This window comes from Bos indicus x Bos taurus, chromosome 10, assembly GCF_003369695.1.
Source record: "Bos indicus x Bos taurus breed Angus x Brahman F1 hybrid chromosome 10, Bos_hybrid_MaternalHap_v2.0, whole genome shotgun sequence".
In the NCBI taxonomy this organism is placed as follows: domain Eukaryota; kingdom Metazoa; phylum Chordata; class Mammalia; order Artiodactyla; family Bovidae; genus Bos; species Bos indicus x Bos taurus.
Genome location: NC_040085.1, coordinates 10032211 through 10056490, shown reverse-complemented (window position 1 = coordinate 10056490; position 24280 = coordinate 10032211). Strand labels below are relative to the sequence as shown.

The 24280-nt window shown below is 37.9% G+C and overlaps 1 protein-coding gene across 8 annotated transcripts in view; it reads right to left on the bottom strand.

Moving 5' to 3' along the window:
* The window catches only part of KIF23 (kinesin family member 23), a 60081-nt gene that overhangs the window by 15504 nt on the left and 20297 nt on the right, over positions 1-24280 (bottom strand). For 4 of the 8 annotated variants that reach the window (XM_027553074.1, XM_027553072.1, XM_027553075.1 and 1 more), the window contains exons 2-10: positions 22823-22892; positions 21677-21805; positions 16675-16780; positions 3998-4134; positions 3666-3775; positions 3133-3303; positions 1383-1424; positions 596-708; positions 337-458 (exon numbers count right to left, since the gene is read on the bottom strand). In XM_027553074.1, the coding sequence (XP_027408875.1) occupies positions 337-458; positions 596-708; positions 1383-1424; positions 3133-3303; positions 3666-3775; positions 3998-4134; positions 16675-16780; positions 21677-21805; positions 22823-22892 (1000 nt within the window). Of the gene's footprint in view, positions 1-336; positions 459-595; positions 709-1382; positions 1425-3132; positions 3304-3665; positions 3776-3997; positions 4135-16674; positions 16781-21676; positions 21806-22822; positions 22893-24280 lie in introns of those variants that run through there. The other 4 variants (XM_027553073.1, XM_027553076.1, XM_027553078.1 and 1 more) reach the window with 2 other exon arrangements.

Genomic DNA, 24280 nt, shown 5'->3' with positions numbered 1-24280 from the left:
TGCGGGAGACTCAGGTTCTATCCCTGGGTCCGGAAGATCCCCTGGAGAAGGGAATGGTAACCCACTCCAGTATTCTTGCCTGGCGAATCCCATGGACAGAGGAGCCTGGCAGGCTACAGTCCATGGGGTCTCAAACAGTCGGACGACTGAGTCATGAGCAACTAACACTTCCCAGAACTATACTACCTAATTAATGGAACATTTTTTAAAAATGTCATCAGCTACACATAAGATAATTCTAGCACAGTATTCAGTGTAATGAAACCTTCATGATTTAACCCTAATTCCTAAATTAAGGATTCAGAACAGGAAAAACTCCACACATTAAACCTTTACCTGTAAGACGTTGTCTCCATCTGCATCCAAGGGAGCCTGAACTAATTTAATGTTGAACACACTATGGGAACGGCTCGACTCATGATTCAAATGTGTGTTAGCAATTCGTCGCTTTTTCTGGCCTACAGTGACAGAGAAATCATTGCTCATTTCAGTGTATATACTTTCTACCCAACTAAAAAGTATTGTCAGTAGAGTAGCAACTTTCAGGATTATATTTATCACTTTATATATTTGTACTTCTAACTCTGCTTCTAACCTCTCCAGAAAACTTCAAAAGCCTCCTCAGTAGATTTCACTTCTACTTCTGTACATCCTGCAACGTACATGTTATGGTTCTTGTCTTCACGAAGCAGTTTAGATTGTGGAGGTCTAGGGGAAAGAAAAAAACATTAGTTTCCTAAACTATCCCAGGACTTAAGGACTAAAATGTCAGGCAACATGATATCCATTCTTACAATGGGAATAAGCCTAAGCAAGACTCCAGAAGAATATTACACTTGGATAAGAATAAGGATACACAGTTAAGATTAGTTACATAACAGGAATCTATTTTGTTATAAAAGCTTTGCTCTAATTGATTCCTACAAAGCACATGAAACAACACTTACTAATCAGAGATCACAGTAGTGGTAAGCACCATCACATGCAAAGGTTAAGCATCAAAATCTAGCATTTTCTTAATTTTAAAAGATCAACAGATTGAGCTGGTTCTGTCAACAACAAAACAAATTCAGAAGGAGTTTGGTATATACCAGGAGTGGCAATCCTTTCAAAGTGGCTGGTCAAGTTTTACTCTTAAGGTACGATGAAGATGGGGAAGATGCTGCCTGTTTGGCCTCAGTCGTGTGAATAGTTGGGGCAGAAACAGTCACCAGCCACCATTATTCAGCCAATGGCAGATTTCTCAGGAAGAAGGGACTTAGATAAGGTAGCAGCCGGCCCAGGACCAATGAAAAATCACCTACATGCGAACATGCCACAAATGCCAACCACTAGTATAACTGCACCCTTCTCCTTAAGAAAAGAGTCAACACATCACATACACAAAATCTGTGTTCCTCATGGGTGTGCTGCAACTGTTCCACCTACCAAAGGAATAAGGCAGACGTTACTGTTTCTACAGCAGCCATCTCATAACAACACATTCAGTCTAGAGTATGTGACAGTTACAATGAGTCATATCTTTAAAATTCTCCTTCATTGCATCAAAAACTAAACCTTAAATCAGCTCAAAAAAAAAAAAACAAAACAGGTTAAACACCACCCTAACAAAATGAATTCACTGCCAAATAAGCACCCTGTGAGTTCATTCAAGGTGTTACCAGGAAGGTTACAAGGCATACAGTCACATTTGTCAGTCATTTACATAATATAAACAAGATAGGCTTCTTAGAAAACAATCTCATTTGGAACAGATCAAACAGAAACTTGGTACATGTGCAGAGTGAAAGTGATTGGTAGCAACAAATGACATCAAAAAAGTTTAGGAAACTGGTACACACAACTGACACTTTGAAACAAGTAATTAGTCTGTGGTGGTTTAGTTGACAAGTCATGTCAACTCTTAGGACCCCACGGACTATAGCCTGCCAGGCTCCTCTGTCCATAGGATTTCCCGGGCAAGAATACTGGAGTGGGTTGCTATTTCCTTCTCCAGGGGATCCGTCCAACCCAGGGATCGAACCCAGGTCTCCTGCATTGCAGGCGGATTCTTTACCAAGTGAGCCACCAGGGAAGCCTGATAATAATTTAGTCTATAAACACTAAGTATTTAATATAAATACTAAGTTAAAAAGTAATTCATCTATAAAATAGTCTATAAACTCTTTAATATAAATATTATATTTATAATATAAAGTGGATATACTGACACCTCAGTGTAATGGTTTTCCAAATCTAGCTGTTCCTTCAATAATATCTGACTGAGTCATATACGCAAATGTTAAATATATAATACAGGTCTTCACATTATTCACGTCTTAAGAGGCCCTAACAGACAGCATTGAAGACAAGCATTTAGCTGAAGACTATGAACAAGGTACTGTTATTAGACGTGAGACTCTGGAGTCCACTCTGGCACAGAGGTAACATGTAATGCAGACTGTAGCTGGCCTTCAGTCTCAGCAGGGCAAGACCCAAGGAAATCTAAGGCACAGTCTTTTAACTCTGGTGCAATGACAATACGGATGTCGCTTCTTATTAATCAATGATGGAAGGTATGTGACTATGAGCTGTGCAGACAGCAGCTTTAGGCTCCATTCTGTGGAGATCACCAGGACACAGATTACAGGCTGCAAATTCCCAACATTAAGTGTTAGGTTCTTGAAAGGTAGCCCCAAGGCACATCTATAGGGACACTTATTTATACAATTAAGATCTTTCTCAAAATATAGCCTAGGGCCAAGAGTTTTTAAAAGTAAAGTGAAAGTGAAGTCGCTCAGTCATGACTCTTTGCGACCCTCTGGACTATAGCCCACCAGGCTCCTCCATCCATGGGATTCTCCAGGCAAGAATACTGGAGTGGGTTGCCATTTCCTTCTCCAAAAGTAAAGTCTAAAGCAAATATTCTCCTTAGATGCTTTAACCACTGGTTTTCCTAATACAACTAACTATATATCAAGTAAATAACAGAACTATTCACCACACACCAACTGCATGATATATGAGTTATATTTCATTTTTAAAACAGAAGTAAGCTTTATCCCCATTTATAGCTGAGGAAACTAAGGTCACTGATGTGAAGTGACTTCGTCAAGGTTAGTCAGCTAAGAAGGGACTCTCTCCACTACTTACTTAGGCTTTATGGGATCAAATGGCACCTCTTCCAATAGATCATATATATAATTATTATATATTTCAATATAAGAGACAAATACACCATAGACACTATCTTCATCAACCTCTTCTGCTTTGCAAAATTCTTGTACATTTATCATATCTGCAAACTCTGGATCTACTTGTCGTCTGAAAAAAGAAAAAAAAAGTCTCAATCTCATCTTACACATTATGAGAAATGACCTCTATTACAAGCAAGAATGCACAGAGCAACTTTATTCATACTCATGGCTGGGCCAACGTTCTCCCATGTCTTCCCAGATACACGGCACAGACTTTTACACCTTCTTTCACCCCGAGTGGCACCTTTTCCCTACACAGTGATTCAAGAGCAGTGCATTCAAAACCAAATAGAACATCTGAGCAAAAATAATTAAGAACATCCCTCAACTTTTATCTCACTAAAGTCAATTGTCAGACCAACTTCTCCACTTCTGACCTGACCAGACAGGGTTCCCATGAGGCCAGAATTAAAACATATAATTACTTACTTGCTAGAGGGGGTCTTTGGATTGGGTGTGGCTTCTCTCTTCTGCCGTTCTAATAAAGCATCAACTTCACATTGTATATCCATACTATTCCTATCATTAGATTTAAAAACCTTGAAGTGAGGGCAAAAATCAGACCATAATTTTTAGACTTTGTCATAAATAGTAAGAAATATATTTAAGAAACAAGACAGTTAACATTTAAACACATTTAAGGTTTTAAAAGGTATTCAGCGCCTTAGCTCTCCCTTAATAATTATATTCACAGGTATTTTAGCACCTATGTCTTTTAGTGAGAGTCACAATACAATTTAAAAAAAACCACACACACTTACATATCGTTTAGCTTGAAATGACCCTATACTGTTAAAGAGCATGTCCAAACAGCGAGGAAGCAGCCCTCCTTCCCCTGGAGAACCAGTCATAGTGTGAGTTTTTCCGCTTCCCGTCACACCATATGTAAAAAGGAGACCTACAACATAACAAGCCACAATTATATAGTGAAAGTCACAATGGGTTGTATCTTAAAAGTTCTTCACTTATAATATTTCTAATACTGTATTAGAAAACACTTAATATTAACTACTCGATACCTCAATAAATAAGGTAAATGCTGACAACACAAATGGAGAAATCACAGTAAAACAGTAATAGGGAGCCTCTGACAGCCCACTTACATCAGTGGACAGACCATCCACACAGAAAATCAATAAGGAAACACAGGCCTTATATGACACTTCTCACCAGAGACTTAACTGATATTTATAGAACATCCTGTCCAAAAGCAACAGAATACACATTCGTCGCAGGTGCGCATGAAACATTTTCCAGGATAGATCATATGCTGGATAACAAAATGAGTCTCAGTAAATTTAAGAAAATTGAAATCATATCAGACATCTTTTCTGACCACAACACTAGAAGATTAGAAATCGATCACAAGAAAAAAAACTGTCAAAAAAACCCAAACAAGTGGAGGCTAAATGATGCTACTAAACAACTGATAGATCACTGAAGAAATCAGAAAATCAAAGAATACTTGAAGATAAATGACAACAAAAACATAATAATTAAAAACCTATGTGATGCAGGAAAAGCAGTTCTAACAGGGAAGTTTATAGCAATACAGTCTTACCTCAGAAAACAAGAAAAATCTCAAACAACTTACCCTTACACCTAAAGCAACTCTGTTGCTCAGTCGGTAAAGAATCTGCCTGCAATGCAGGAGACCCAGGTTCAATTCCTGGGTCGGGAAGATCCCCTGGAGAAGGAAATGGCAACCCACTCCAGTATTCTTGCCTGGAGAATCCCATGGACAGAGGAGCCTGACAGGCTACAGTCCATGGGGTCACAAGAGTCAGACACGACTTAGCAACTAAACCACCACCATCACCACCAAAACAACTAGAAAAAGAACAACCAAAACCCAAATCAAGTAGAACAAAAGAATTTATAAAGATTAGAGCAGAATTAAATAGAGATGAAGAAAACAACAGAAAGGAGCAATGAAACTAAAATCTGGTTTGCTGACCAATCACAAGTACTAAAATTGAAACTGACTGGAAAAATCCCAAACAAAAAAGTCCAGAAACAGATGGCTTCACAGGCAAATATCAAACATTTAAAGAAGAGTTTGTATCTATCCCTCTGAAACTATCCCAAAAAATTGCAGAAGAAATAATCCCATTCTATTAGGCCATTATAATCCTGATAAAAAAGTCAAGAATACCTCAAAAAAAAAAATTACACAGATGAATACGCTGCTCATCTCTTGATAAACAAAGACACAAAAATCCTCAGCAAAGTACTAGCAAAGCAAACCTAACAATACATTAAAAGCATCACACACCATGATCAAGAGGGATTTATCCCAGGTATGCAATGATTTTTCAATATCCGCAGATCAGTCAGTGTGATACACTACATTAACAAACTGAATAAAAGCCATATATATGATCATCTCAATAGGTGCAGAAATGCCTTTGAAAAAATTCAGCAAGCATTTGATAAACTGTCCAGAAAGTGGATACTAAGGGAACACAATAAAGGCCATATGTGAAAAACCTACAGCTAACGTCACTTACTCAATGGTGAAAAGCGGAATGAATTCCCATTAAGAAGCTCAGGAACAAGAAAAGGATGTCCACTATCACCAGTTTTATTCAACATAGTTTTGGAAGTCCTAACCACAGAAAACAGGGAAGAAGAAGAAATAAAAGGAATCCAAACTGGAAAAGAAGATCCAGCAATCCCACTACTGGGAATACACCTGGAGAAAACTGTAACTCAAAAAGATACATGCCCCTCAGTGTTTACTGCAGGACTATTTACAATAGCCAGGATGTGGAAACAACCTAAATGTCCATCAACAGAGGAAGAGATAAAGAAATTGTGGTATACAAACACATGGAATATTACTCAGCCATTAAAATGCATGAAATAATGCCATGTGCATAATATTGATGGGCCTGTAGATTATCAGACTAAGTGAAGCTAAGTCAAATATCACATGATATTGCTTATATGCAGAATCTAAAAAAAAATAAAAATGATAAATGTACCTACTTACAAAACAAACAAACTCACAGGCTTAGAAAACAAACTTAACAAGGTTACCAAAGGGAAGGGGTAAATTGGTATTTTGGGATTGACATATAAACACTGCTTATTTAAAATAGATAACCAACAAGGACCTACTATATAGCACAGGGAACTCTAGTCAGTATTATGTAATAACCTAAACTGGGAAAGAACCTGAAAAAGAACAGATACAAGTATACGCAGAAGTGAACCACTTTGCTGTACACTAACATGACATTCTTAATCAACTACACTCCAATATAAAATATACACTTTAAAAAGAGGACTGAATCAGGAAGAAATAGAAAATATAAACAGACCAATAATAACCAAATAGATTAAATCAGTAATCATAAACCTTCCAACAGAGAAAACCCGAGGACAAGATGGTTACACTGAAGAATTCTACCAAACATTTAAAGAGTCACCAACATCAGTCCTTCTCGAGCTCTTCACAAAAATTTGAGAAGGGAACTTTCAAACTCATTCTATGAGGCCAGCATTAACCTGAAACCAAAGCCCGGTAATGACACCGCAGGAAATGAGAACTACAGACCCGACATCCCTGATGAATATAGGAACAGGAAGTCTCGACAAAGTATCAGCAAACTGAATTCAAGAACAGTTAAAAATAATTATACATAACAACCAAGTGGGATTTATGCCTTGAATGTAAGGATGGTTCAATGTAAGGAATTCAATAAACATATTAATAAAAGATAAAATCACATGATCATCTCAATAGACGCAGAAAAACAATTTGACAAAATACAACATTCTTTCATGATAAAAACCCTAAGCAGATTGGGTACAGAAGAAACATACCTAAACATAATGAAGTTTCTGAATAAAATTTTAAAACTACCTTGAAAAGATATTTACACCCCCCATTCATTTCAGAATTATTTACAATAGCCAAGACGTGGAAACAACCTAAGCATCCACAAACCAATGGACAAAGAAATATGTTATATAAACACAATGGAATATTATTCAGCTGTAATAAGGAAAGGGCTTCCCTGGTGGCTCAGCTGGAAAGAATGTGTGTGCAATGTAGGAGACCTGGGTTCGATCCCTGGATTGGGAAGATACCCTGGAGAAGGGAACAGCTACCACTCCAGTATTTTGGCCTGGAGAATTCCATAGACTGTATAGTCCATGGGGTCACAAAGAGTCGGACACAAGTGAGTGACTTTCACTTTCATAATAAGGAATAAAATCTTGCCATTTGAGACAACCGTCGGACACAAGTGAGTGACTTTCACTTTCATAATAAGGAATAAAATCTTGCCATTTGAGACAACCTGGATAAACCTTGAGCACATTATGCTAAGTGAGCTAAGTCAAACAAGTACTCTGATGTCACTTATTTGTGGAATTTTATAAAGCCAAACTTGTAAAAATCAAGTAAAACAGGGGTTACTTGGGAACAGTAAGTGGGAGGAGAGAAGAGATGTTAAGTTTACTACTTACAACAAGGGTAAATAAGACCTAGAGATATAATGCACAGTACAGTGAATATAGACAACAGTACTATATTATAATGGAGATAGAAATAGCAACCCACTCCAGTATTCTTGCCTGAGAAATCCTGGCAAGAGGAGCCTGGCAGGCTACAGCCCATGGGTCACAAAGAGTTGGACACGACTTAGTGACTGCTGCTGCTGCTGCTAAGTCACTTCAGTTGTGTCTGACTCTGTGCAACCCCAGAGATGGCAGCCCACCAGGCTCTCCCGTCCCTGGGATTCTCCAGGCAAGAACACCGGAGTGGGTTGCCATTCCCTTCTCCAGTGCATGAAAGTGAAAAGTGAAAGGGAAGTCACTCAGTCGTGTCCAACTCTTAGCGACCCCATGGACTGCAGCTTACCAGGCTCCTCTGTCCATGGGATTTTCCAGGCAAGAGTACTGGAGTGGGGTGCCATTGCCTTCTCCGTAGTGACTAAACAACTGTATTACAAATATCCAACTAGCTAAGAGACTAGAACTTAATTATTCCAACTACTAAAAAGAAAGAATAATTATGAAATATGATAGAGGTGCTAATTATTGCTACAATGGCAATCACATTACAATATATAAATGATCTAATTATACATATAAGGTGCTGTAACCTTATAAATATATACAAATTATATTATTATTTAATATATTTATATTAATATATTAAATATTAATATTAATATATTAATATATTATCATTATATTTCAATTAAAAAGATAAGTAGCTTTTTGCAATTGTTAAAAAAAAAAGCACTAGAAAATACAAGAATAATCTCAAGTAAAGAACATAACCTGATATCAAAAGCAACTAGAGAAAGAACAAACAGAACTCAGAGTAGAAAGAAAGAGAAATCATAAAGGTTGGAGCAGAAATAAATGAAACAGAGATGAAGAAAACAACAGAAAAGAACAATGAAACTAAAGGTGGTTATTTGAAAAGGTATGCAAAATTCACAAACCTATGGCCAGACTCCTCATGAAAAAAAAGGAGAGGGATCAAATCAAGAAAATTACAATTGAAATAGGAGACTAGAGAAATATATACAATCAGAAGAGACTACCACAATTAAGTGTTTGCCAATAAAATGGGTAACATAGAAGAAATGGACAAATTCTTAGAAAGGCATAATCTCCCAAGACTAACCAGGAAGAAACAGAAAATATGAAAAAACCAATCATAAGTACTGAAATTGAAACTGTGATTAAAACCTCCAGCAAACAAAAGTCCAGAACCGCACGGCCTCACTGGAAAATTCTATCACACATTAAGGGAAGTGTTAACACCTATCCTTCTGAAAATATTCCAAAAAAACTGCAGTTAGGAACACTCCCAAACTCATTCAACAAGGCCACCACTCACCCTGACATCAAAACTAGACAAGGATACCACAGAAAAAGAGAAAATTACAGGCCATTATCTTTGATGAATAAGGTCACAAAAATTCTCAACAAAATACTAGCAAACTGAAATCCGACAACATATTAAAAAAGTCATAGAGCATGATCAAGTTGGATTCATCCCAGGATTCCAAGAATGATTCAACATACATAAAATCAATGTGATACACATTAATAAAAGAAAGGACCAAAGCCACATGATTATCTCAATAGCTGCAGAAAAAGCATTTGACAAAATTCAATATCCATTCATGATAAAAATCCTTCTGAAACTGGGTACAGAGGGAACATATCTCAATATAATAAAAACTATTTATGACAAACCCACAGAAAATGGTGAAAAGCTGAATGAAAGCCTTCCCACTAAAATCTGGAATAAGACAAGGATGTCCACTCTCACCACTTCTCTTCAACATAGGATTGGAAGTGCTAGTCAAAGCAATCAGACAAGAAAAAGAAATAAAAAGCAATTACATTGGTTAGAAAGAGGTAAATTGTCATTATACACAGATGACATGATAACATATACAGAAAACCCTAAAGTGGTTTTTCCACACAAAACCACTAGAACTGATAAACAAATTCAGTAAGGTAGCTGCTGCTGCTGCTGCTGCTGCTGCTGCTGCTGAGTCGCTTCAGTCATGTCCGACTCTGTGCGACCCCATAGACGGCAGCCCACCAGGCTCCGCCATCCCTGGGATTCTCCAGGCAAGAACACTGGAGTGGGTGGCCATTGCCTTCTCCAGTGCATGAAAGTGAAAAGTGAAAGGGAAGTCGCTCAGTCGTGTCCGACTCTTCACGACCCCATGGACTACAGCCTACCAGGCTCCTCCATCCATGGGATTTTCTAGGCAAGAGTACTGGAGTGGGTGGCCATTGCCTTCTCCAGAGTAAGGTAGCAGGATACAAGATTAATCTTGTATCCATACAGATATCAGTTGCATTTCTTTACACTAACAATGAAATAGCAAAAAGTGAATGTAAATAAACAAGAAATGGAGGGACTGGGAAGCCTGGCATGCTGTATCTAGTCCATGGGGTTGTGAAGAGTTGGACATGACTTGGCATCTGAACAACAACAAATAAACAATCCCTTTTAACTCACACCAAAAAACAAAATGCTTAGGAATGAATATCACCAAGGAGGTGAAAGACATATGCTGAGAGCTATAAAACATTAATAAAGAAAACTAAAGATGATTCAAAGAAATAGAAAGATATATCCCATGGTCTTGGATTGGAAAAACTAATTTTTCTAAAAGAGCCAGACTACCCAAAGCAATCTACAGATTTAATGTGACTTCTATTAAACTACCAATGGTACTTTTCACAAAAATAGAACAAATAATACTAAAATTAACATGAAACCAAAAGACCCAGAATTGCCAAAGCAATCCTGAGGAAAAAGAACAAAGCAAGAGACATAACTCTCTCAGACTTCAGACAATACTACAAGGCTACAGTAATCAAAACAACAGGATATTGGCACGAAAACAGATAGGTGGATCAATGGAACAAAATAGAGAACCCCAAAGCAAACCCACACACCTATAAACAATTAATCTTTTTTACCAACTAATCTTTGATAAAGGAAGCAAGAATATACAATGGAGAAAAGACAGTGTCTGTGGCAAGTCGTGTTGGGAAAGAGGACAGCCACATGTAAACTGATGAAGAAAGAACATACCCTTACACCATACACAAAAATAAACTTGAAATGGCTTAATAATATAACTAATAGTAAGACACTGGGAGTTCCCTAGTGGTCTACTGATTAGGATTTGGAGCTTTCACTGTGGTGGCCCAGGTTCAATCCCTGGTTGGAAAACTCCTGCATGCCACATGGAATGGCCAGAAAGCAAACAAAATAAGAGGATATCATAAAACTTCTAGAAGAGAACATAGGCAAGATGTTTTTGACATAAACAGTAACAAATGTTTTCTTGGGTTAGTCTCCCAAGGCAATAAAAATAAAAGCAAAAAGAAACAAATGGGACCTAACCAAACTTACAAGTTTTGCACGGAAAAGGAAACCATCAACAGAATGAAAAGACAACCAACAGACTGGGAGAAAACATTTGCAAAAATTGTGACCAACAAGGGATATATCTCCAAAATACAAACAACCCATGCACCCTGTTTATTTAACTTATATGCAGAGTATATCATGTGACGTGACAGGCTGGATGAAGCACAAGCTGGAATCAAGATTGCAGGGAGAAATATCAATAACCTCAGATATGCAGGTGACACCATCCTTATAACAGAAAGCAAAAAGGAACTAAAGAGCCTCTTGAAGGTGAAAGAGGAGTGAAAAAGCTGGCTTAAAACACAACAATCAAAAAAACTAAGATCATGGAATCTGATCCCATCACTTCATGGCGAACAGATAGGGAAACAATGGAAACAGTGAGAGACTTAATTTTCTTGGGCTCCAAAATCACTGTAGATGGTGACCGCAGCCATGAAATTAAAAGACGCTTGCTCCTTGGAAGAAAAGCTGTGACAAACCTAGACAGTGCATTAAAAAGCAGACATTACTTTGCCAAGAAAAGTCCATATAGTCAAAGCTATGGTTTTTCCAGTAGTCATGTATGGATGTGAGAGATGGACCATAAAGAAGGCTGAGCGCCAAAGAACTGATGCTCTTGAACTGTGGTGTGGGAGAAGACTCTTGAGAGTCCCTTGGACAGTAAGGAGATCCAACCAGTCCATCCTAAAGGAAATCAGTCCTGAATATTCATTGGAAGGACTGATGCTGAAGCTCCAATACTTTGCCCACATGATGCAAAGAGCCAACTTCACTGGAAAAGACCCTGATGCTGGGAAAGATTGAAGGCAGGAGGAGAAGGGGACGACAGAGGATGAGATGGTTGGATGGCATCACTGACTCAATGGACATGAGTCTGAGCAAGCTCCGGGAGATGGTGAAGGACAGGGAGGCCTGGCGTGCGGCAGTCCGTGGGGTCACAGAGCAGACACAACAGAGCAACTGAACAACATGCATCTCTTTTACAAAAACAACCAACCCAATCACAGAACGGACAGAAGACCTAAGTAGACATCTCCCCGAAGACAACATACAGATGGCCAAGAGGCACATGAAAAGATCATCAGCATCACTAGTCATTAGAGAAATGCAATTCAGAACTACAATAAGGTACCACGTCACACCAGTCAGAATGGCCCTCATCAAGAAGTCTACAAACAACAAATGCTGGAGAGGGTCTGGAGAAAAGAGAACCCTTCTATATTGTTGGTGGGTTTGTAAACTGGTATACCACTAAGGAGAACAGTATGGAGGTTACTTAAAAACCTAAATTAGAGCCATTATAGGATGCAGCAATCCCATTCCTGGACATATATCTAAAGAAAACCGTGTTTTGAAAGGATACATGCACCCCAGTGTTCATGGTTTACAATAGCCAAGACATGGAAACAACATAAATGTTCACTGACAGATGAATAGATAAAGACATGGTGTACACACATACATACACAGAGATACTGGAATATCACTCAGCCACACACACACACAAAAGAATGAAACAATGCCACTGCAGCAACAAGGATGGATTTAGAGATGACCATACTAAGTCAGAAAAAGACAAATAACATGATAAAACTTACATGTGGAATTGAAATATGACACAGATCAACATATTTACAAAACAGAAACAGACTCACAGATATAGAGAACAGATTAGGGAAGGAGGAGGAGTTTGGAGTTAGCAGAGGCAAATTATTATACATAGGATGGATGAACAAGGTCCTATTATATAGCACAAGGAAATACATTTACTATCCTGGGACAAACCATAACTGAAAATATAAAAAAGAATATATATGTGTATAACTGAGTCACTCTGCAGTACAGAAGAAATTAACATAACATTGTAAATCAACTATACGTCATTAAAAAAAAAAAAAGGCACTCCCAACAAACAAAAGTCCAAGACCAGACAGTTTCACAGGAGAATTCTATCAAATGTTTAGAGAATAGTTAACATCTATTCTTCTGAAACTCTTCTAAAACAACTGCAGAGAAAGGAACTCTCCCAGACTCATTCTATAAGGCCACTATCATTCTGATACCAAAATCAGAGAAGAATTATCACAAAAAAGAAAATTACAGGCAAAGATGACTGAGGAGTATAGATGCAAAAATTCTCAACCAAATACTAGCAAAGCACAACCAACAATACGTTATCAACTACAAACTGGCACTTGCCAAGAGCATTTGCCGCCTGAACCCTATGCTGCTTCAGGTGCCAACCTTCAACACCCTCTGAGGGGAATTCAGGGTGGACAGTGAGTCACTCTGTGCTCTAGGGAAACTGGTGGAAAAGGTCTTTAGATAGTTAGATATTTTCAGGAACTGATTTCATGATCCAAATCCTTGCCTCTCTTCATATCTAGAAAATCACTAAATCCCTTCATAGTGACATCAGCTGACAACTAGCAGAAAAGCTTTTGTAAAGTAAGCGCTATATTGCACTGAACTTCCCCTTCACCAAAATCTTTATGTTGACTTTCCCCCACTACCTCTTTAAACCGGTCTCTCAGAGCTATCTGAGGTGCTGTCTCCCGGGCTACAGTCCTCATTTTGCCCCAAATAAAATTTAACTCACAACTTTGAAAACTCATCTTTTCAGTCAACACATAAAAAGGATCTTAAACTATTTTCAAGTGGGATTTATCTCAAGGATACAACATTTTTCAGTTTCCACAAATCAATCAATGTGATTCACCACATTAGCAAACTGAGAAATAAAAATCCTTTGATCATCTCAATAAATGCAGAAAATGCTTTTGTCAAAAACCTCTCCAGAAAGTGGGCATAGAGGGAACACACCTCAACATAATAAAGGCCATATATGACAAACCTGCAGTTTACGCCCGTACTCAATGGTGAAAAGCTGAAAGCATTCCCTCAGGTTAGGAACAAGATGAGGATGTTTACTAACCATTTTTACTTAACATGTGTTAGAAGTCCTAGCCACAATCCAAGAAGAAACGAAAAAGAAGTCCAGAAGGAAAAGAAGTAAAACTGTCACTGTTTGAAGATGATATGATGACACAGAAAATCCTAAAGATGCTACCAGAAAACTACTATAGCTCCTCAATGAATCTGGTAAAGTTGCAGGATACAAAATTAATACACAGAAATCTCTTGCATTCCTATACACTAACAATGAAAGACTAGAAAGAGAAATTAAGGAAATAATCCCATTTACTATCACATCAAAAAGAATAAACCTAGGACTGAACCTACCTTGGTAGGCAAAAGATCTGTACTTTGAAAACTGTAAGACACTGAAGAAAGAAATTGAAGATGACACAAATGGCAAGTTATACCCTGTTCTTGGATTGGAAGAATCAATATTGTCAAAATGACTATACTACCCAAGGCAATCTACAGATTCAATGCAGTTTCTCTCAAATTTCCAACGGCATTTTTCATAAAACTAAAACAAAAATTTTCTTTACATTTATACAGAAACACAAAACACCCCAATAGTCAAAGCAATCCTTTGAAAGAAAAACAAAGTGGGAGCAATCAGGCTCCCTGACTTCAGACTATACTACAAACCTACAGAAATCAAAATGGTACAATACTCACACACACAAAAAAACACAATTATAGGTCAAAGGAACAGGAAAGAAAGCCTAGAAACACACACCTATGGTCAATTTGCGACAAAGGAGGCAAGAATGTATAATGGAGAAAAGGGTCTCTTCAATAAGTGGTGCTGAGAAAACTTGACAGCTACATGTAAAAAAAAAAAAAATGAAATTAGAATATTCTCCAACACCATACACAAAAATAAACTCAAAATAGATTAAAGACCTAAATGTAAGGCCAAATGCTATAAAGCTCTTAGAGGAAAACATAAGCAGCACACACTCTGACATAAATCAGTGAGATAACTTTTGGACCCACCTTCAAGGGTAATAAAAACAAAAATAAATGGGACCTAGTTAAAATGTAAATCTTTTGCACAGTAAAGGAAACCATTTACAAATTGAAAAAACAACCAACAGACTGGGAGAAAACATTTGTAAATGATGTGACCAACAAGAGATTAATCTCCAAGATACAGTTCATGCAGCTCTACATCCAAAACAATCAAATAAAAAACGGGCAGAAGACCTAAATAGACATTTCCCCAAAGAAGATATACAGATGGCCAAGAGGCACATGAAAAGATGCTCAGCATTGCTCGTTATTAGAGAAATGCAAATCAAAACTACAATGAGATATCCCCTCAAACTGGTCAGAATGGCCATCATCAAACAGTCTATACACAATAAATGCTGGAGAGGGCGTGGAGATAAGGGAACCCTCCTGCAGTGTTGGTGGGAATGTAAATTGGTACACCACTAGGAGAACAGTATGGAGATTCCTTAAAAAACTAAAAATAGAGCTACCATAGGATGCAGCAATGCCACTACTGGGGCATATATTCAGAGTAAACTATGGTTTGAAAGGATACATGCACCCCAGTGTTCGCTGCAGCACTGTTTACAATAGCCAGGACATGGAAGCAACCTCAAATGTCCATCAACAGATGAATGGATAAAGGCATGGTACATGTATCAAACGGAATATTACTCAGCCATAAAAAGAATGAAATAATGTCATTTGCAGCAACATAGATGGGCCTGGAGATTATCATACTAAGTGAATAAGTAAGTAAATCAGACAGAGAAAGACAAATATCACATGATATCCTTTAGATGTAGAATCTAAAAAAAAAAAAGTATACCAATAAACCTATTTATAAAACAGAAACAGTCTCACAGACTTAGAAAACAAACTTATGATTACCAAAGGTTACCAAAGGAGAGGGATAAATTGGGAGTTTGAGACTGACATACACACACTACTATATTTAAAATAGATAACCAACAAGTACCTACTGTATAGCACAGGGAAATCTACTCAGTATTCTGTAATAATCTATATGGGAAAAGAATCTGAAAAGAATGGATATATGCACAACTGAATCATTTAGCTGTACACCTGAGACTAATACAACAATGCAAATCAACTATGCTGCTGCTGCTGCTAAGTCACTTAAGTCGTGTCCAACTCTGTGTGACCCCATAGATGGCAGCCCACCAGGCTCCCCCGTCCCTGGGATTCTCCAGGCAAGAACACCGGAGTGGGTTGCCATTTCCTCCTCCAATGCATGAAAGTGAAAAGTGAAAGTGAAGTCGCTCAGTCGTGTCTGACTCCCAGCGACCCCATGGACTGCAGCCTACCAGGTTCCTCCATCCATGGGATTTTCCAGGCCAGAGTACTGGAGTGGGGTGCCATCGCCTTCTCCGTAAATCAACTATACTCCAATATGAAATTTAAAAAAAATAAGTGAATTAAAAAATAAAATCAACTGCTCAAAAAAGTAGGTTTAACACAATCCTGATAAATTAACTGAGTTCAAGGCCAAACACAAAGTAAATATGTAAGTATCAAAAAAGTTTTACCAGAAGAGAAAAAGTAAAATTCAGCAAAACTCCAGAATCATACCATTTTTGCCATGAATGAGGTCATCTACCAAGGGATTAGCCACAACATCAAAGAGCTCCTTTTGGGTGGTATGAATGCCAAATACTTGTTTAAATGAATACTGAGTCTGCGGAGAAGGAAAAAATAAAAAGGACATAAATGGAATCGCACTATATCTAGGATAGAAATACATCTGCTTAAACACATTCAGATGTTTCCTTATGAACATGAAAATTAAATCTAGACATGAAAAGAATTAAATCTAGACATGAAAAGAAAAGATATCAATAGACTTTAAACTTGGAACCTTTAAAAAGTCATGACATACTTAAATTATACCAATTATAAACTGGTAAATATTTATGGTTATAGTACTGAAGTATAGTATGGTCACAACTACTGAAGTGTTTTATATACATATATGTATAAAAGTATATAAGGAGAAAAGTCTTAAGTCTACTTATGCTTCATACACTAAGGCTGATTTTGTTTTAATTAAGTGACAAAGAAGATCAAAAGGTATTATAACAATTCAGTCACAGATTTGTGAAAATCCTCAAGCATTACTTCATATACTACTTCACTGCTTTCTTTTTTTTTTTAATAAAGGTGTCATTCTAAAATAGCATAACAGTAAAAAATGAAGAGTTTTGATGTATTACTTTTTTAAAACTAGAAAATAACTGTCAATATAATCTCATCTGAGTTTGTTTTTTTTTTTTTTTTTGCCACACTGCAAGGCATGCAGGATCCTAGTTCCCTGATCAGGAATGGAATCCATGCCCTCTGCAGTGGAAGGATTGAGTCTTAACCACTGGACCTGGAGGGAAATCTCTGATCTGTGTTCTAATGTAAAATAAATTTTAAATAATTGTGACCTTTAAAGTACAGTAATACTTCAATTCTCAGATCTTTCAACATATGACATAAAGTATAGCTATACTATCGAAAATATTACCAAACTCCAACTGGAAAATAAGACTAGGGACTGGGGTAAACAAATACATTTCAAGGTAAACTAAAATGACCTAACTGTCCAAAGACTGGAATTCTATTCTATTTTTATTATTTCCTAGTTTTAGTAGCTTGTAGACATTGCAACTGTTCCTGTAGGTTTCTTGAATTTCTTTGTTTTTGCTCCATGAACATCAATGCTGTTATTTGGTGTGTGAGTATTCACTAGAACTTATTATGGATTATAGCCTTTATCACATGGCCCCTTTTCCCTGTTTTATACCTTTTATCTTAAATTCAACCTGCTCAGATATCAACATCATAACCCTTATGAAAACTATTAGCAGTTTTTTCCCCCAAAAGGAGACCGTATAGATTAGGACTGAAATACATCATCATTATCATAACAATAGCTCACACTTAATACTAATCATGTCTCAAACACTGTCTAGCGTGGACGGAGGAACCTGTAGGAGCAACCTTAGGGTTGCTAAGAGTCGGACACGACTGAGTGGCTTCACTTTCCCTTTTCACGTTCATGCATTGGAGAAGGAAGTGGCAACCCACTCCAGTGTTCTTGCCTGGAGAATCCCAGGGACGGCAGAGCCTGGTGGGCTGCCGTCTATGGGGTCGCACAGAGTCGGACACGACTGAAGCGACAGCAGCAAGCAGCACATCACACACTTACTTCAGCTAACGCTCACCTTTGTCCTTATTCCAATGCTATAGAACAGCTTTGAAAATGAAAGTCATTCGGTCATGTCTGACTCTTTATGATCCCATGAACCTTATAGTCCACGGAATTCTCCAGGCCAGAATACTGGAGTGGGTAGCCTTTCCCTTCTCCAGGGGATCTTCCCAACTCAGGGACTGAACTCAGGTCTCCCACATTGCAGGTGGATTCTTTACCAGCTGAGCCACAAGGGAAGCCCAAAAACACTGGAGTGGGTAGCTTATCACTTCTCCAGCAGATCTTCCCGACCCAGGAATTCAACTGGGGTCTCCTGCATTGCAGGTGGATCCTTTACCAACTGAGCTATGAGGAAAGCCCTTTAGAAAACAGCTTTAGAGTTCACAGAAAGAACAAAGAATCCTGGAACTGAAAGGATACACACAGGATAGTGTGACAGGTCAATGAGATGACCTCCAAGTCTTCATGAACAATACACACTCTCTTCCAGGTGAAGAAAACTGAGGCCAAGAAGGAACTTGCCCAAGCCAATGAAGCTAATTGCTGTCAAAGCCATTTCCATTCTAACATTTTTTCCATTATCCAGTGTTGCCTTCTGTCACAAAACACTGAGAACTTTTAATCCCCACCGAAGCTTTTGTACCATTTACACATACATGAAATTAACTAATAAAAGTAAAATTCAATAAGTCACTTCTCAACTATTTTACATTCTCAAAGCCCTACTCTTCCATGAGCCTTCCCAAACCATTCCTTCATGCTTACTCCATGTTTACTGAGTATCTGGCCAACTGGACACATAAGGTGCATATCCCCTAGAAGTGCATATTTCACCTGAGGAGAGAGACCATAAACAAGTAAATAAGTCTACAGATTGTGATAAGTACTATTAAGGAAGTATAGAGTACAGACCAGGACAGAAGGAGGAATGGTACTACTTCTGATGGGGGTGGTCTGGACAAACTCTTGGAGAAGGTGGTTTAAGCTAAACCTGAGGATGAGGAGCCATCCTGCTAAGAGCTAAGGCAAAAGGCCTGAGGCAGGATTCTGGCTTATCCAAGCAATTCGGGATTGGATGAGTACTAACAGGTGAGGTTAAATAGGATTTTCCCATTTTAAAACTTTATCCTTTAGAAGGCTTTAAAAAGAAAAATGGTGGGAGAGGGTATAAATTAAGAGTTTGGGATTAGGAGATACAAAGTACTAAAACCCTGCTGCTGGGAAAGATTGAAGGCAGGAGGAGAAGGGGGCAACAGAGGATGAGCTGGTTGGATGGCATCACTGACTGAATGGACATGAGTTTGAGCAAACCCTGGGAGATAGTAGAGGACAGGGAAGCCTAGTGTACTGCAGTCTATGGGGTCACAAAGAGTCAGACACAACTTAGTGACTGAACAACAACATATATAAAATAGATAAACATCAACATCCTTCTGTATAGTACAGGCAGGTGTATTCAGTATCTTGTAGTAAACTATAAAGGAAAAGAATATGAAAAAGAATATGTACATATATGTATAACTGAATCACTTTGCTGTATACCAGAAGCTAATACAACATGTAACTTAACTGTACTTCAATTTAAAAAAAAAAGGAAAATAGTGAGGTCTGACTTCTGCTTTGACTGGCTGCTCTGTGGCAATAGATCAGAGAAGATTCAGAATGGAAGCAGGTGGTCCAATTGGCTTCAACATAGTCTTGTCAATGCCACTCAAAGTGTGGTCAGCAGGCAGGCCAGTGCCCCTCTGAAGGCTATCTGTCTTCTGTCCAGAGGAAGTAATTACAGAGATGGAGAGTAATTGCTCAGAACCTCTATAGTCATTTCACATGGCTGCAACATCCCAGCATGTGATCAGTGAGCTTACTCTGAACAGATTATAAACCAGTTTTCCTTTGTCTAACTCTGCCTAACAATTGTGTAACAGTTTCTTGTGGCAAAGCTGCATAAAAGTATCAGTCACAATGCACTGAAAATAAAAAAGTTGCTTCTTCACCATAGACAGTTTGAGAAGCACTAGTCTCCATAATTAAAACAGGCCTCAGACAAGGGTAGCAGCAGTAGAGATAGAAATAAAAGGACAGTTTCAAGAGTAAACTGATACGATCTACTGATGAACTAGATATGAGGGGGTATAACAGAAAAGTGAAAGTGAAAGTTAGTCAACAGTCGTGTCTGACTCTTTATGACCCCATGGACTGTAGCCCACCTGGCTCCTCTGTCCATGGAATTCTCCAGGCAAGAGTACTGAAGTGGGTTGCCATTTCCTTCTCCAGGGGATCTTCCCGACCCAGGTATCAAACCCAGGTCTCCTGCACTGCAGGCAGATTCTTTACCAACTGAGCTACTAGGGAAGCCCCCAAGAAAAAGGTAGGGACAAGGTTTCTGGTTTGAGCAAATAGATGGTGGTGGTGTTATTTACTGACAAGAAAAATCAAGAGAAGTACTGATCTAGAGGGGAAAAAGACTCAAGAGTTCTTTTGGACATGCCACAGCATCCAAACAGTGGACGTTCCAGTTTAGAGAAAAGATATAGGCTGAAGGTAAAAATTCCAAAATTATTACCATGTAATCAGTGTGTAAAGCTATGGATAAAAGACAGAACATGGAAAGTTCGAGGGGGAAGACAGAACAGTGCTGTTGACAAACAGATCATGATGAAGACAAAGAGGTGTCCATCACATCACATCACCAGAGAGGCCACTGGTAGGCGTCTGACCAACAATCTCCCAGGAGTAGTGTACATAAAAGAGTAAAGGCATCTACAAGAGCTGACAGCCTGAATTAATCTTTTTATCTGCATTCCCAGAGTCCATTTCTTTAAGCACATCTCTGTCTTACCTATGAGCATTACCTGCTTAGCGTCTGTGCTCCCAACTAAGTTGTAAGCTTCATAAAAGCAAGAATCATGTCTTATTCATTTTTAAAAGTCTCCTTCCACCCTCCAGCTTAGCACATGTTTACTGAACTCAACTCTTTGCTTGTTTACAAAAATAAAAACACTTCATAAGAAATCGATACAAGTACACAATGCCTATTAAATGTTACTTCAATCCCACACATGGAACTATATATTTATATGTAACTGCCTAGCACAGATATCATTCCACATTAAACTATCCCTAACATATGCTCTAAAGAGCAATAAATATCCAGTATAAGAAATTATCATCTAAAAACAATCTTTTAACTTCAGTATACCAAAGGTGTGTTTATACAACCCAGAAATTAGACACTTTTAATATGGTAGGTAGTTAGACTGAAGTAAATAAGTCTTTCAGTAAAGTGGGAACACAGGAATTTTGTCATATTTAAAAAGTAGAAAACCAATTCAAGAAAGAACCTATCAATTAAAAACAGTTGGTTCCAATCAGAATTACCTCCTTATAGTCTCCATTTCTGTTGAGTCTGTTACCCTCAGGAGTATGAAGCTGAACTGTTGTATTATTGATTACTTCTATGCAACACTCTTGCTCAGGAAGGCTCAGTGGGCGTACCCTACAGTACACCTGAAAATACAAGAAGGTGCTTAAACAACAAAGGCTGACTTTTTACCTGACTTTTCCTTCACTCATCTATTCATTCATCAACCAACATTTGGCATCTAAACTTGAGAGCTATATAAACTTAAGAGCTACCAAAGCCAAAAATCTGCTACCCAATTTGCTGACTGTCAAATGCAAACATATATATTAGATATGAGAAAATTTTAAATGCACATAAAATCAAAACTCTAAAAATCAAGAACATATCACACAATGAAAAATATCTGAAAAGCTTTTAGGATTGTTTGGAATTGGATGTCAGGTAAAACTTGCCAGCTTAACACAATATACTAAAGTGAGACATTCAAAACGTCATCTTCTTAATCAGTAATAGGGTTGGGAGAAAACTGTTCAGCTGTATATGCAAAGCATCTGGTTCCCACAACTCAGATCAAGAGATAACACTCCAGTGCCAATGAAGGCAAAAATTAAAACAAACAAAAAAAAAAACAGAGCAAGCCAATGTTATTTGCCATTTGCTTTTAAAAGTTCCCAAGCCTGAAACTAGTGAAGTTCATAGAGTAGTCACAAGATAAATGAAACTGTTCTAAACCAGAGTCTATGAAACTTGGTCCCCAAAAGCATGGAGTTTGGGGCTTTACTCTTGAAGTATGCCACAAGTTACTATATAACTGTCATAAAGATAGGAGAGGATGTTCATCCAAGCACAAAATTTCTCCCCATCCCAGCGACTATGAAGAATATCTCCAACATAGTTGAAGAATATTTTTTCATTATCTAGCTTTTCAAATATAAGTAGTTATAGGAAGTATGCAACTGACAACCAAAGGCTTCATTTTACCGGACTAATAAATCCTACATAGAAACAAAATTTCAAAGCTGGAATCAGCCTTAAGCAATTTAGTACAGTCCTTTTAGCTAAATATTGTTTGTTTTCACTTCCACATCTCTGTCCCTTTCAAGCATACAAAACATAAAGGGACTGAAGGAAGAACACACAAATTCACAGGCAGACCTTACCCCAACTGGGTCTTTAAGACTCGTTTGGGATCCTTTTTTCACTGGTGGTTTCCTGGGTGTCTTAGTCCTCCTGGTCATAGAAACAAAAAACACTTCAGTTCAACACTAACATATAAAAACCTAACCTATAATTCATATAGAGACAATCTTCCTAAGGGTTATAAAATTATTCTTTAGCAATTCCAAAACACTATGCCCCAAATAATATGAATACATACAAACTACCTTAGTAGGAGAGTGTTTGTGACATGCGAAAATTAAAAGCAATTAAAATTTGGCTTAGGAGACATCTGTGGCACCAAAAACAGAAATAACAGGCCCAAAATGGAGTTATTTGTGCTAAGTTCCATGTCACCAAATTGTGACTTAATACCTAACTTACAGTTCCAACCACTCCCAATAGAAGAATCTTAAACCAGTCAATCTGGAATTATCTGGTCAGCACTGGTAAAGTGATCTGTCTGATAGACCCCTGCCATAGAGTAAAGGAAGCTCACCTAGCTACTAACAATCCACTCGTTGCTAATATAATTCCTTTGTTCCACAACCCCCCCATAAAAATCTTCCATTTTATACAGCTCTTAGGAACACCTTTTTGCTAGATAGGATGCTGTCTGATTCATGAATCATTGAATAAAACTTATAAGATCTTTACAATTTACTCAGTCAAATTCTGGTTTTTTAAATATCTTCTTATAGTTCTGTATGTTAAGTGGTTTGCTTTCTTGACCAAAAATTTTACAGGCATTACAAATTTGAAAATTCAACAGATAATTGAGCAAGCTTATCTCAAAAGGCATTTCATAAAGCACACATGTTGTGTTTAGCCCATTGCCAAGGCAGACCAAGTGATTAATTTCTAGATTATAAAAATGCAGATGGAGAAATCCACTCTTTGATCAAGATTTATGTCTTTATTTTTAAAGAACAAGTGACCATTGAATTCTCAAAACTATCATCCTTTGTTCCCAGACAAAATGTGGTCCCTAAACTGCAATTTTGTGCTCTCTTAAGTGGGGGCAGTAGAAACAGATATTTTGGTTTATTTCACCACTTCTCTAGTATGACACTCCCCCTTCCCCCGCATTTATCTATAGACGAGATAAACATCTAACACTAAGTGAAATTACTGGCTTGGACTATACAGGTTGTTAAAATACTTTCTCAGCACTTTCCCAATGAAACAAAACAAATTCGTGTTTTAAGTGCAAAATATTAGGGTAGGTTTACTTAACTCAATATTTTTTCCCCCCAAAGATAAAAATTTTGACTTTAGCCTCTTAAGAAAACAAGCTGGTTTTTTTTTTTTTTTTTTGCAAACCACTAGCTTGGCACCCCACTCCAGTACTCTTGCCTGGAAAATCCCGTGGATGGGAAGAGCCTGGTAGGCTGCAGTCTATGGGGTCGCTAAGAGTCTGACACGACTGAGCGACTTCACTTTCACTTTTCACTTTCATG